The sequence below is a fragment of the Antechinus flavipes genome, chromosome 1 (genome assembly GCF_016432865.1).
Source record: "Antechinus flavipes isolate AdamAnt ecotype Samford, QLD, Australia chromosome 1, AdamAnt_v2, whole genome shotgun sequence".
In the NCBI taxonomy this organism is placed as follows: Eukaryota; Metazoa; Chordata; class Mammalia; order Dasyuromorphia; family Dasyuridae; genus Antechinus; species Antechinus flavipes.
The window spans coordinates 401,606,686-401,622,347 of record NC_067398.1 but is presented as its reverse complement, the minus strand read 5'-3'; the positions used below and the strand labels follow the sequence as shown (position 1 = coordinate 401,622,347).

The following is a 15,662-nucleotide window of genomic DNA, read 5'->3' as shown; positions in this document are numbered from 1 at the left end:
GTACTAATTTGCAATTTTTGATTTAAGCTTTTATTTTTCCTTTAGGGAAGTAATATGACCAAGGGAAATATCTAACAAAAATCTAAAATTGTTTTTATATTTCTAAGACTGTAGACTATAACCATATAGCAGCATTCACTGTGCTTTATTGTTTTTAATTGAAATAAAAACAAAAAATATGTTACAAATAACCTTTTCTTTCATGGACTTTAGATATGCAAATTTCATTGGAGAGATTACAAAAGAGCTGTAATGATCATCATAATTTTTTCTACTCTTATAAACAACTTTACTTAAGAATTGGTTTTAATACTGTTTTTGATGGTTATTTTTGTTTTAATTTTTGCAAAATAAATTCTTCGTTCTACTTTGATGATGCATTTTCTTTTCAAAAGGTGAGGTAGAATTGCTTCTTGATCGGGTCAATGATCTGGTAGAATATCGTATTGATGCTGTTCTAGAAGAAATGAGTCTTGTGCCTCTTTGCAAACTCCCTGAGGTTGGGCCACTTACCTGTGAAGAGTTTCTCCAAATGACAAAGGTTATAATAAGATCAATTCTTCATTTTAAAAGTTTGCAATTATTTTTCCTAAAAGTTATGGTTACTTCATGAAATATGATATGAATTCAGAGCCTATTTAACCAATTATGTTTTTTTAGATAATTAACAGATGGGGTGTTTAAAAAGGAAAAAGGAAAAGGTAATGGAAGAGTCACTCATAGACATTTATAAGATATCACTTTCACTGTTAGCTGAAGTTGCTATAAGATATACTTTGTCAATTCAGTAGGAAATGTGTGGAAGTTTTTCTTTTTTCTTTAAAGAGAAAAAATATCTTATAGAAATTAGAATAACCTGAGTCTAATTAGATGTGGTATTACATTTATTTCAATTTATACTTTAAACACTTCATTAGAGTCATTAAAATATTTATGAAACAATTATATTAATTACAAATCCTCTTTTTGAAACAAGATAGTTTTAAATATTGCTTTTAGTAGTATAGTTTAGAGTTTATTTATTCAACAAACATTAAGAGCTTGACAGTGATAGGAAGTCAGATAGTAACAGAAGGTACCTATGTGGTATAGTGGATAGTGTTGGACTTGGAATCTGGAAGATCTGAGTTCAAGTCCAACTTCAAATTCTTGCAAGGTATCTAAGCAAGTCATCTAACTTTGCTTGCATCAGTTCTTCTTCTATAAAATAAAATTGAATTTCTCTTCCCAAATGTCAAGACAGTGCTTGGTACATAATAGGGACTTAATAAATATATGTTGAATTAAATTGAATTACTATTTCTTTCATGAAATTGTGATTACCAGTAGAGGAAAAAGAAGGCATTAAAAGATTGTAATTGATTGAATTACTGCTATTTCTTTGATAATTTAATGTTTTTTTTTTTAAACTAGTCATGATGCTCTAAGGGGCAAAGTTATAGTGCATACTAACATGAATAATTTCGATGTTGACCTTGATGACAATGGCTCTTCAAAGGAACCAGCATTATACTGCTTCACTGAATTTTATTAAGCAGGAAAGTTATATGTATGGGTCTGGCTCCAGATCATGGTAGGTCTGTTTTCTGAGAAAGAGTAAGCTAATTCAGAGCAGAGAGACTTGTTATCCAAGTAGCCATTGGGTGATGAATTTTTCAGACACAAACTTACAAAGATCATTAAATAAATTGTGGGAGGATTGTAATATGCATCATTGAAGGAAAAACTCAAACTGATGAAATTATAGATGCCTAAAGATAGGAGTTTAATGGTATGCTTTCCCCACAAAGACATTATTTTATGAATAATTAATTAATTAAGATATTTTCATTTGCTATTAAAATTTTATTTCCTCTTGTCCATGGTTTCAGTGCTGTGAGAAACTTTCCATAGCCAGGCAGTTCAATAATTCTTCCCTAATTTATAAACTTAGTGATTAGAGTTTCCAGATATTGAGAGTTTAAGTGACTTGCTGCATTTCACATACTCAGTTTCTGTCAGAAATGGGACTTCAACCCCTACTATTACTGACCCTATATACTAAACCCTTAAAAGAGATAATAATTGCAAAACACTTTGTACAATGTCTGACACAGTGGGTCCTAAATAAACATTTTTCCCTTCCCTTCTGCTTTCCCAGGCTGACATTTTAAAAGTCCAAATTTTATGCAAAATAAACCAATTTAAATATTTCCGTTTGTTAACTAAAGCTATGCTTCTTAAAGTACATTAATACATTTTGATATGTTATCTTTTTAATTGTTGCTTTTTGAAAATCTAATCTTCCAGGAAGGATTTTTGGTCAAGTAAGTTAGGAAGCTTTAAAGGAAATCCACAATAATACTGGCATACTTTTTAGTCTGGAGAAAAAGGCCATATTTGTACCATACTTGTAAACATCTGATGAAACCATGGGAAAAGAGACAAGAAGTAGTGAAATGATTCAGATTGGAAAAAAATAGAACAGGTTAACTCTTCTCCATTGATGAGTATTGGGATTAGGCCCACGGATGGCTGAAGCACTTCCAGTTTGAGTAAAAAATAGGGGAAAGTCTAGAAAGAACAGTCAAATAAGTAAATAAATAAGTAGACAGTCCATAAAGAAAGAAAAAAAAGACAGGAAAAGAAAAAGGAAAAAAAGGAGGAAAAAAGGAAAGAAAGAAGGAATGGATAGTTACAAAAAGGAAGGCTTGCTTTTTACAGAATATGTATAATACATATATAATTTATACTTTCTTGAAAAATCATTATTTATAAATTTTTGTATAGACATCACTATGTATTTGTTTCAATGGATATAAGAGAAATATAGATGAAGATAGTTCTCTCTGTTTCCAGGTTTGATTTCTTTCTTCTTCTAACTGTTAGTATTTCCTAAACTTTAATCATGAAGTCTGATCTTTCTGAACATTCTTTCCTTTAGAAACAGTATTCATACTCATGATTTCAACCATCTCTTTTAATCTGATGACTTCTAGATATAGGTTTCCAGTTAAATCCTCTAATTTCAGTCATAATTCCATATCCAGCTTGAATTGTATTTCTCATTAGATAGCTCATTGTTAAAAAGCGTATTACTTATGTATCTGGGTACCTGGTGCTATGAATGATGAATTAATCTAAGTATTTTCATTAAACTGTAAGCTTCCTGAAGGTGAGAATATTTTGCATCTTTTTATATCCCAAGATCTTAGCACAGTGCTGGGTACATAGTCAGTGGCTTATACATGTTTATAGATTTACTGATAACTATTAAAATTTTATTTCTACATTATTTGTGATATCACTTGTGAGAAATTCTCCATGCAGTGCATCAATTGATCTCTAATTTAGTCTTACAGCTTGCTAGGGCACTGAGAGGTAAAGTGATTGATCAGAGTCACATAGCTAAGAAGTGTCAGAAATGGAACTGAAAGAACTCTTTTTTTGTTGTTGTTGAGGCAGTTGGGGCTAAGTGACTTGCCCAGAGTCACATAGCCACGAAGTATTAAATGTCTGAAGGCAGATTTGAATTCAGGTCCTCCTGATCTCAGGCCTGGTACTACTAGCTGCCCCTTGAAAGAACTCATGATAATTTTCTATTTGCTGTCATTTTATGTGCTGGAAAAACTCTATTATCTTTCTGAGTCCAAAAGTGAACTCCAGTTTTCCTGTCCTAGATGGCCATTGTGCCATCTAGCTATCCCCAGAATGATGAAAGTTCTATTAATACTCTGTCGTGGTCAACTTCCACCTTTAGTATTATGTGTGGTTTGCTTACCACATTCTAAGAAAGGTATTTTGATAAATTGGAGTTTTGCCAAACAAATTGAAAGGCAATGGTGAAAGACCTTAAGATCATATCATCTAAGTCAAGAAGTGGGTTTCTGTAGCCTGGAGTAAAGATGGCTTAGTGTAATATGACACATGTTTCCAAAGATTTGAAGGGTTGTCACATGCAAAAGGAATTAGATTTGTTTGCCATAGCTCCAGAGAATATAAATGGGAACATTGTAAGAAGTTGTAAAGAAATAAATTTAGGCTTAGTGCCAGGAAAAAATATTTTTTAATAATCAGAACTATCTAGAAGTGGAATGATCCAGTTTTCAGGCAAAGACCAAATCACCACTTCAGTATGTATATTGAATAGATTCTTCTACCTGTGTAGTATGGACTAGAGGGCCTTGGGGGTCTCTTCCAGCTTATTCAAGTTTGACATTTAGGGGAGAATATCTATATATAAATAAGAAACAGAACAGTATGTTAAGTGGTTTATTGTTGATTAATTATAGAAGAGAAAGGAGGAGGGAGTTTCACTAGGATGGTGATGACAGTGGTGAAGTTTCTAATATCAAATACATTGGAAAAGAGTATGAGAACCAAAAAAGACATTGAATTTGGTGCCCCAAAAGTGCATAATGAGAAAAAGACCCTTGCTTCTTCAAAACAAATATGGACTCTTTATAGTTTATTATAATTTTGAATTTAATAACATCAGAATATTTCCTCTGTAAGTAGTTGCATGTAAATATTATAAACTTTTAAGTTAGACATTTAATACAGTATAAGTTAGGAAAGGGGAGATCAGTACATCATGATTAGAGGAAGGCCTTTAGAATTGATTTGGAGCTTGAAGAAAGTCAGAGAAAAGCATCAACTAGAGCATATTGGAGAGGATGATTCTTAAAATGCATGTTTTTTTTTTTTTTTTTTTGTATCAGAAGATGTTATTCAATAAAAGTCCACGAGAAGCATAGATATTTAGTGAATTTTTCCAGGAGTGATGTTAGGATTCATGTTGCTTCTTATTTTCTCTTTAGATTCCCTTGCAACTTAGGTTTGGTTTTATAAACAATATTTACCTGCAAGCATGAAAAAAAGGAGGTAATGGATTACTATGGAGATAATTCCCATTGATCTGAGGCTTTCTGACATGTATGTAAAATTGGATTACCAACAATATATACCAATTTTGCTTATTCTAACAGGATCTTTGTGCTAATGGTGCTCAGATACTACATTTAAAGAGTTCATTAGTAGAAGAAGCAGCCAATGAACTAATAAATATGTTGCTGGATTGGGAAGTGCAGTCTACAGGAGAAAAAACTTTAATTGGGAAACAAGTTGATTCAAGAAGTGAAAATACAGGTAAGAGAATTGTTAATGTCAGTACTTTGTTTTTCTATGTTAATACACTAATTTATTTAGGCCTTAATATTAGGTTTATAGATGTATGATATCAAAAGTTTTCTCAGTCTTTTTGGAGCACTCTTCCTGAGGTATAAAGATGTTTATCATTAGAAAACACTTGTGGAAATGAAGATACAGTGCTAATTGATTGTCTAATTTTTAATGACTACAACTTGTAGGTTTCAGTTTATAGGAAAGGTTTTTATGCCAACTACATAAATTATCATATTTAAAATACTTACAATTTATATAAAATTCCTCAAAGTATTTCATAACACAATATGCTATTTGATCTTAAAATAAAACAAGCTTTTGATTATTCAGGAAGAAATTAATATTTAGGCTTCACTGATCTCGAATTCTATACATTATATACTTCTCATGTACTTATCTCATTTATCTTCTATCTTTCATTGCCTATAATTTCTTCAATTGTATCCTATCACTTTTCTTCCTCTCTTCTTTATTAAAAGTTATTCTTTTATGTTGTTATTTATTTTCCTTGGTTTTGTTGCAGCTGGTGAAGAGCAAGGAAATTCAGAAAGTCTAACATCTTCTCTTACTACCAGTCAGACTGGAATTAGGCTCCCTCCTGCAGTACTCAGGAGAAAGAAGAAAGAGAATGCTATCTTAGAGGAAGAAGCTTGTGAATTGCTTTCCTATTTCAATCACCAAAACATTGATGCTCTTTTGAAGGTTACTCGGAATGCTTTAGAGGCTATTCGTAAACGTATTTATTCTTCAAACATGATTAATTTCAGAGGTAATAATCTCACACAGTTTTCTTGTTGGCTAACTCGCTATTCAAATCAATGACTAAGCCAGTCTTATGTTGATGGCATCATTTCATATTCATCATGGGACATCGTCAGCAATCTGACCTGATGTATTTTATGATTTGTTTGTTAATGATGGGAAGTCTGCAAATCTAGGAGATGGTCTAATGGATAGATCCTCCCCTTTGCAGTACTAGTCAGTACATTGCTTTGGAGGGAAAAGTTTATGATAAATATCCCCACATTGATATTAATGAGCTTTTTAAAAGTCAGCAATGCTAAATAAGATTGCTATTACTTTTTTTTCTGTTACAAAGTTTTAGTGAATTTTTTCAAAATGTATTTTATTCTTATATTTATTCCCATATTTAACAGCTTATTTATTTATTTATTTATCAAATCTTCTTAGAGATTATTAAGTTTACTAATTAATCTATATTTTAGAATTTTCTTTATGATAATGGTCTTTGTTAAGTATCAATAAAATGATAATTTGCACAATTATTTCAGAATATAGCTGACTTTCAGAGAGTAGATTTTCCTTAACATAGATCATCATGTTTAGAATTCAATTTTAAAAACTTAAATAACAAATACATGCCAAAAACCCCTTGTTTGTAGAGGAAAAGAAAGATGAAGTAAACATGGTTCAAACTTCAAGGATCTTATTGTCTAAAAATATAAATAGTAATAATGCATTTAGAAAAAGCAAAAAGTATTAAAAAAAAGACATATAATAATTGAAGTCTGAGAAGTTTCTTTAAAAAGTAACATGGAATTCTGCTTAATCATTGTTATTATGATTTAAATTAGTATTTCAGTGAAAAATGAGATTAACCATATATTTATAAAGTTAAGTCTTTGCCATGTTTTCTCTTAACTCAGAGAGTGAAAACCCATCTAAGCCAAAGCAGAACAGCCTTCCCATTTTTAGGGCAAACATTATCTTGTCAATCCCAAATATTTCCATGGCTCCAGTTCTCGATGATGTGCAGCAGACGCTTAACAGAGCAGTGGAATGTATCATTACTGTCATGAAAGGAGTTGGACAATGGAGTAAAGAACGATTGCCCACAGTGAGTTTGGAACTGAAGTAATCCATTTACATTAGAATTTTTGAAATTCTTAGTAATTGGAGAGATGGAAATAATGTTTTATTCCCTTATAGAAAAAGCTGCTTGAAAGAAAAATCGTCAACCTGAGAAACAACAAAGAAAGTGATTCAGAAGATGACATAGGTGAGACTGGAACTCAAGGCAAGTAGTTTTTTGTTTCTTTTGGAAACAAGAAATGAAAGACAAGATTGATATTATCCTTTAAATTGTAAAATTTAGTAGACTGTTCTAATTATTATTTATTTTATTATCAGTTATTTGAAACATCACTTTCATTTATAATAATAATGAAAACAAACCTTGATTGAGGTTGTTTTTATATGATCTTCTTGGACCATAGCATGCCAATCTCTTCTGTATATCTCTCTAAGACTGAAAAAGCTCATATTATTTGTTTCCATGACACCATCTATCATCTTATCATTTATTGTCTTCTTCTCCTTTTGCTTTCAGTCTTTCCTACCATCAGTCTTTTCCAATATGTCCTGTCTTTTCATTCATTAAATGGCCAAAGTTTTTAAGCTTCAGCTTCATGTTCTCCCAATGAATAGTGTGAATTAATTTTTTACAGTATTGATTTATTTGATCTCCTGGTTGTCCAAAGGATTTTCAAAAGTCATTTCTAGAATTACAATTTGAAAACATCAGTAGTGCAGTGCACAGCTTTTTTTTTAATAGTACAACTTCCACAACCAAATATTACTACTAGACATATCCTTTGATCATTTATCAATTGGGGAATGACTTGTATTCTTATAGATATATTTTAATATGAGAACTTTATTTGATAAACTGTCTACAAAAGATTTCCATCTGAACTAGGCTATATTTATTTTATTTATACAGAAAGATCCAAATTTAATGTAATTGAAATTCCATTTTATACCTAAATTTGTTTTCTCATTTATTTTATCTTTGTTTATCTCATTTATTGATAAATTGCCTATTATATATAATTTATGAATTGTCTTATAATATATAAGTAATATATGTCATGTTCTAATTTTCTTTATTTAATATTTTTAGAATATTCTTTGGCATTGTCCTTCTTTAAAATTAGAATGTGGGGTCAGCTAGGTGATGCAGTGGATGGAGCAGTACTATTTAGCGTTTCATATTATAGTTGAGATTGTACTACCTTAACCTCAGCAGAGGTCAGCCATAGTTCATTTCCATCCTTCTATATAATACTTCTTCATACATTTAGATTATTACAGAATTCTCCTTCCATTTTATGCGTTATCTATCCGTCCTCTGACCTTGAATTGGTGATTTGCTGAGATTTTAAGGGAAGTAGAGTCCATTAAATCCCCTTATTTCAACCTGCATATGACTTCCAAATGATTTTTTTGCAAGGAAATTTTGTTATACTAACTCCACTGCTAAAAATCATATATACCTATTCAGCAAAACTTAGGAACAGTTCACACTTATCAAGTTATAATAAGTGAAAAAGGGGTACTATGAAAATGAGAGGAAGAAACAAAATACACAAATCCACAGTTAAAAAGTTTTTGCTTTTCCTATATTTTTGTCTTAGAGCTTGTTTTGAAAGAGTTTGGATTATGAGGAGGTGGAAGAAATTTGAAGTTCTTTCTTGTTGGCAAGACAAAATTATTATAAATAACTCAGTTCTCTTTCTCACCCACCCACCCAGTTACTAAGCTAAATATATATATATATACATACTTATAGCCTATAACTCACATGTACTCATATACAACATATAATCAAGGATTTTCCTACCATATAATTCACCATATATGAAATGAGCAGAGAAAGGGCATACTATATACCATTTAGTATAATAGAAACAGCACATAGGTTGGAATTGGGAGATCTGAATTCAGATATTCCTTTACTATCTATGTGTTCTTGAACAAATTATTTGGTCTGTCTAGAGTTCAATATTATATGTTGGGTTAGGTTTGATAAAATTCTCATGTTTTTGTAGAAAAGATGAACAGATATGGCTTAGATCTGGAACCGATTGCATGGCTGGATCCAAAGATGGATTTGTTTATGGGCACAGTAGTGATTCAGTGTCAACTTGGATAGAAGTCCCAAGTACAACTTTATCTAAATGTTATTAGTTTTCATATTCTAAATTTCTTTGTATTTATTTTGTATATATCTTGTATTTACTTAGCTTTGAACATGCTGTTTTCTCCAAGGAGACAGGCACTCTATTTTTTTTTTTGTCTCTTTATTCATAGTGGTTATCATACAACATCTGGCATGTGTTACCTATCAATCCTTTCAGTTGTTTCCTAATCTTTGTGATCCCAATCAGGGTTTTCTTGGCAAAAATACCAGCATGTATTGCTATTTTCTTTTCTACTCTGCTTTACAGATGAGGAAACTGAGGCAAACAGGTTTAAATGACTTCAGGGTCCCATAGCAAGTAAGTGACTGAGGCCAGACTTGAACTCAGTCTGATGGTTTTTTCTGACTCTAGGCCTGATAGTCATTCATTGTTGCCACTTAGTTGCCCATCTGGCATATAGTTGATGTAAAATAAGTATTTGTTGTATTAATTGAGCAGCTTAAGGACATGTATTTGATTTTTTCTTGGGTATATTTTTCCTCCAGTGCTATAAATAAAAAGAATGCTTGGTAAATGTGTAGATAACTCAAAGCTGATTAGAACATTTGGGCAACTCTATTAAGGCAAAATTTAATAAGAACAAATTAAAAATCTTATACCTGGGTACAAAAAATAAATTTCTCAAGTATCAACAGTAGAAGTAATGACTATATAGCAATTTCAAAATAATCTAGGAAACTAATTGTATTGCATATAGATTGATAGAATGATATGGCAGCTAAGAAGCATAAGAGGCATAAGGAAATTGTAATATTAACGTATTCTGTCTTGTCCTTTTTAGGAGGGAGCTAGGTGCAGCAGTGGATAAAGTGTTAAATGTGTTCTTAAAAAGAGTTGAATTCAAATCTCCTCAGACAATTACTAGCTGTGTGAGCTTGGTAAAATTACTTAATTTCTGCTTGTCTCAGTGAGCTCAATTCTAAAATGGGGATTATAATAGTATCTACCTTGCACAGTGTGCTTGAAGCATGGTGGGTGTTATATAAATGCTTATTCCTTTCTTTTTCCTTCTTGTTCAGACTGAATCAACAATACTGTTATCAGTTTTGAGCTGCTCAGTTTAGGAAGGACATCAGTAACCTGGAGAGTAAGAAAAAGAGGACTATTAAAATAAAGACCTCAAGATCATGAAACCTGAAGAAAATACATTTGAAATTGCTATTTTGTAGAAGAGAAGCCTTAGAAGGACATGATAAGTGTCTTTTAAGTATTTGAGAAGCAGTCACATAAGAGAGGACTGACTTTTGTCTTATTTGTCCTCAGAAAACAGAGGGAAGGAAGGAATGAAGGAAGGAGGGAGGAGGAGGAAGAATTGGAATTTGTAAAAAGTCAAATTTAGGCTTGAAGTAAGGAAAAGCTTCCTAGAAATTAGAATTATCAAAAAAAGTGGAATAGACTGTTTTGGGAGATAATTGCCTTTACCTAATTGGATGGCTTTAAGTTAAGATTGGTAAAGCACTAGTCATCTATAGAAAAGAATTCTTTGCAGGTATATTGATTAGATTGCATGGCCTCTAAAAGTTCCTTTTAATTTTGAAATATCAGTGATTCTAAAATGTCAGAGGTTTTTCTGACTGCACATCCCTATGATCCTGTGACTCTTATTTCAAGCTTCGTTAGAAATTAAAATCAGAGGATTGAACTATTAGCCAGTTTTTAATTTGACTAAATGTCAAGGTCCACATATTTTAAAGATTCTAAATATCACACTATATTTTCCAGTTTTATTGTCTAGTAATTAGTAATCTTTAATCCAGACAGCTTGACTTGTCCAAGGTCACACAGCTAGCTAATTAGTAGCAGCTCTGGAAATAGAACTCAGATTTATTAATGAAGCTATGCAGACTATCTCTATCTCCAACTTGTTCCAGAAATCTTGGCTCTTCTCTGAATTTTCATTTAGTTCTCTGAAACTTAAAATATAACCAATCTAAAGCTTACACTTTAAAGCTGCTTTATGGACTAAATTTTCTCTATTAATATTAATTTCTAGTTCTCAGGCTTGTACCTTTAGAGTGCTTTAATTCATTTATTTCAATTCAACTCAACAGACATTTATTTAGCACATTCTAGGAACTGTGCTAAGTGATAGGGATACAAAGGAAAAAAAGTACCCTCTTCATTCTGAGATCTTCTATCTTACTTATACATATAACATATATATAGATAATTAAATATGGTAATTCAGAAGGGAGGGAGGGATCATTGAAACCTGGGGATTTGGAATTGGGAAAGGAAAAGGAGCTGGATCTTGGAAAAAATGCAGTACCTACAGCAGCATTCCTTTCTTTTTTGCACAGGGACCTCAAAATAGGGTGCTCTACATTTACTCCAAATTAGAGTGAAGAGCCTCATTTTCTCTCAGTATCAAAAAAAGTGTATTTCAGACACAGGAGGAAAAAAATTGTGAGTGCTGAGATGAGGGATAGAATGTGAAGTATGTGGAATAGCAAGAAATCCAGTCTGGTTGTAATGCAGAAATATAGGTGGAATAATATGAGATAATACTTGAAAGGTAGACTGGATCTAGATTGTGCATAGCTGCTAGTGGAGAAATGAGGAATTTGTATTTTACCCCAGAAGCAAATGTGGACCACTGATATTGTTTTGAGCAGAGAAGTTTCATGGTTAGATCTGTGCTTTAGAGATGCCAATTTGGCATAGAAGATAGAGTAGAGGGGTCATTGGGAACAGGGAAGTCAATCAAAAGGCTATTTATTACAGCATCCAAGGGGAGATGTTATAAGCAATTGAAAGAGGTGAATGATTATGTGATGATTATGTGAGCAGACAGAAGGTAACAGATGGAAGAGACAATGTGGAGGGAGAATTGAAAGAATTTGGCTAATGATTAGATATGTAAGTGAAGGAGAGGAAAGAATCAAAAAATGACTCAGCTGCTTAGCTCCCCAATATTAATAGGAAAATTTTGAGAAATGTATTTGAAAATGGAGAATAAGTTGTTGTTTCTAATATATTGAATTTAAATTGCCATTGGGATATCTTTTTGATCAGTATACAGTTGATAATTAGTAACTTGAGTTCAAGAGATAAATTTTATATGTATATACATATGTGTGTATAAATTTTATATGTATGTTATAATACTAGGAATATATTGAGGAATCACAGTATACACACACACATATAGTAAACATATATTTCTATGTCTATTATATATGCGTTATATATTATATATAAATATACAAATTCAATTACATATGTTTATATAATATATACAAATAATGGTAAAGAAGGAACACCTCCACACAGATTTAGCATTTAATAGATCAGTACTGGGGTCAGAAGACAGCTTACCAAAAGGCTGAGAAATGAATGGGAGGTAAGGAGTTTGGCAGTGAGGAGGAAAATTACATGAGAGGATTACAAGATCAGGATAAGTTTTTCTTTTTTTCTTTTTTAAGGATGAGATACTCCTGGACGTGTTTATATGGAGAAATTGAAGATGTCAGGAAAATAATGATCAAGAGAACATTCTTATAGAGGACGTGTAAAGAACAGAATCAGGGGCTAAGAAGAATGGTTAGAATTAACAAAGGAAAAAAAAAATCATTTCTTCCTCAGTTAAAGGAATTAAGGAGGAAACTTCATTTTATACAGGAGTTTTTAGGTGTACCATAGGGGAAATCAGACAGCTCTTGGTAGATGGCCTTGAATTTTTTTTTCCCTGTGAAAAAGTACATTAGGTCATTTGTGAATGAGGGTCACATTGAAAGACTGACAAAAGAAGAAAGATTTTTGAACAGCCTCTATGGACCAATCAATAGAAACCCAACCAGGGAAAAACAGAATGATTATAATGCAGCAGTGAGGTCTCAAAAGCAATTCACCATGAATTTTAAAAATAGATAGCCTTATAGCATGATTTTCCCATTACCCCCATTCCTCTCATTCAATAACATAGAAGTAGGAAGAGAAGAGGAAGATGGTTGAGGTCATCCAGGACTGAGGATTAGCAAAATGTGAACAGTGGAAGAACAAGGAATAAAAAAAATTCAAGATGGAAAATATAACATAGTTGAATGTCTTGGTAATTATAGTTGAATTGGTAATTCAAATAGTTGGTAATTATAGATGAAAGACAGTGAAAAGAGGTGAGTGCCAGGTAATTAGGAACATCTAGGTAATGGACTGAAAAAACAAGGAAAAATAGAGAAGATTGGATGTTATAGAAAGATATAATTTTAGGAAATACGCAGAGACAGAGAGAGATGAGGGAAGAAGAGACACAGGGAGAGTCAGAGAGAGAGAGACAAAGAGACGAGAGACAGAGATAGAGAGAGAGAGACAGAGAAAGAGAGAGAAGAAGAAAGAGGGAGAGAGACACAGAGAGACAGAATGAGAGAGAGAAAGGGAGATGGAAATAATTTTTGATGGCAGGAGAATTTTAAAGCGCATGAATATGGGATAGTAGAACAATTAATATATAATCTTATCTTCTGTGTTAGTATATAAAATACACTCAGATGGAGTAAAATTGCACCCATGTCATGGCAGTTGAAGAGATTAATAAAATGGCAGTTGAGAAGAATCCTTGAGAAAGCAGGGAGAACAATCTGGAGTCAGATTATAGATTATAGGAACAAAAGTATGGAGAAGGTGAGATAGGTTGATGGAATAAAACTCAAAGAAGAAGTTAAGAGAATTATAGGAAGATTTACAAATGATGGAATGAAGTGAGGAGTTTGTTGACTGCTTTTCTTTTCCTGCTGTGTCTATGTGTGTGGGTGTTCATGTGCACACACAATAAAACAAATGGTATTAATATATGTTTTTTCAAAAAATTACATGGTTTTTGGAATGCTTATGTACATTTCTTTGTATTTTAGTTTTTATAATATGTTTTATCTTTTCCTTAATTACATGTTAAAACAATTTTTAAATTTTTTTAAAAAAGTTTTGAGTTATGAATTCTCTCCTTTCCTCTCTATCCCCCTCCTGCCTTTCTTCTTTTTCTGAGATAGTAGGTAATCAAATATAAATTGTACATGTGCCTAGCAATATATTTTGTATTAAGTAGGAAATTAGAACTACTTGTTAATTTTGTTGAAGTGTTAATTCCAAAAGGTTAATGATGAAGCATATCATCTTAAAGAGAATTGATATTGTTTAAATACAGACTGAAGCATGACATTTTTTACTTTCTTTCTTTTTCTTTTATTCTACTCTTCAATATGACTTTAGATACTTAATCCTAATTGCTGCAGTTCCTTATCTGTAAAATGAGTTAGAGAAGTGAATGTAAACCAGTCTAGTATCTTTTTTTATTTTATTAATTTTAATAACTTTGTTAATTTCCTTTTATTTATGCTTTCCTAATATTTCAACTATATGAAAATGATTAAAGATAAGATTTTGCCATATTTACTGATTCCCAGCATTCAGTCTTGTATTAGAAAGATTTTTTATGAAGTATTATCATAAAAATTTTTATTTTAGTTATGACCTAAAGAGATGTTTATAACTTGTTTTAACTAGAGCTTTATTTTATTGTAACTTTTAGATAACATTGAAATGGCATCTGTCAACTTACCAATTCCTGTGCAAAGTAAGAACTACTATAAGAGTGTTTCAGACAACAAAGAGATTGCTAAATTGGTCTCTGTGCTTAGCACAATCATCAACTCTACCAAAAAGGTAAGTCCATACTATATGCCCTCTAACACTTCTTCAGCAATATGCCTCTTTGATTGAACTGACTGAACGCTGAACCCTTCAATCAACTAGGGTTTATTAAACACATGCTGTTTGCCAGGAGCCATGTGAGGTCCTTGACAAATATAGAAATATAACAATGAGATAGTCCAAAGCCTTAAAGAACTTGAGGAAGGACCAGATGAGGAGAGGAAAAATAGCTTAGTTTATTATGTTCCTGAGTCAATAAAATGCATCTAAAACAGACACAAAATAATTTTGAGATAGAGGGCATTAGTAACTGAAGAAATCAGAAAATTTCTCATGAAAGTATAGGAATTTGAGCTGAGTCTTGAAGAAAGCTAACCAGACATTTCAAAAGGCAGAGGAAGGAAAAGAAAACACTGTAAGTTACTTGAGAGTAATGACTTTTATTTTATTTTATTTTATTTTTTTTGTCTTTGCAGTGCTTAGCATAGTACCTGGCCCATGATAGATGTCAAATCAATCCTTCTTTACTAGATAAACTAATTTCAATGCCTAATACAAAGAGGTTATGGTATTATTAACATATTAACATGAAAACCAACATAATATTAATGCATTATCAGAAGGTACTATTACTATATTAACATTGCCATTATTAACATATGGTATCAACATTTTATTAATATATTAATATTCAACATGTATTCTGAACTAATCCTTTTAAGAGGGCAGATATGAAAAAGATGGCACAAAATACCTTAAATAATTCTGCTATACCAAAAATCCCATTTCAAAGTTCTATTCAGATTCTTACCTCCTCATAAGTAATTTTTCACTTTACAAAATTATTAT

The 15,662-nt window shown here is 31.7% G+C and overlaps 1 protein-coding gene across 1 annotated transcript in view; it reads left to right on the top strand.

Annotated features, from left to right (window-relative positions):
- Positions 1 to 15,662, top strand: part of DNAH5 (dynein axonemal heavy chain 5) — a 290,296-nt gene that overhangs the window by 62,070 nt on the left and 212,564 nt on the right. The window contains exons 17-22 of the mRNA XM_051973471.1: positions 396 to 541; positions 4,968 to 5,127; positions 5,687 to 5,932; positions 6,831 to 7,021; positions 7,114 to 7,201; positions 14,692 to 14,825. Coding sequence (XP_051829431.1) covers positions 396 to 541; positions 4,968 to 5,127; positions 5,687 to 5,932; positions 6,831 to 7,021; positions 7,114 to 7,201; positions 14,692 to 14,825 — 965 coding nt within the window. The remainder of the gene's footprint in view (positions 1 to 395; positions 542 to 4,967; positions 5,128 to 5,686; positions 5,933 to 6,830; positions 7,022 to 7,113; positions 7,202 to 14,691; positions 14,826 to 15,662) is intronic.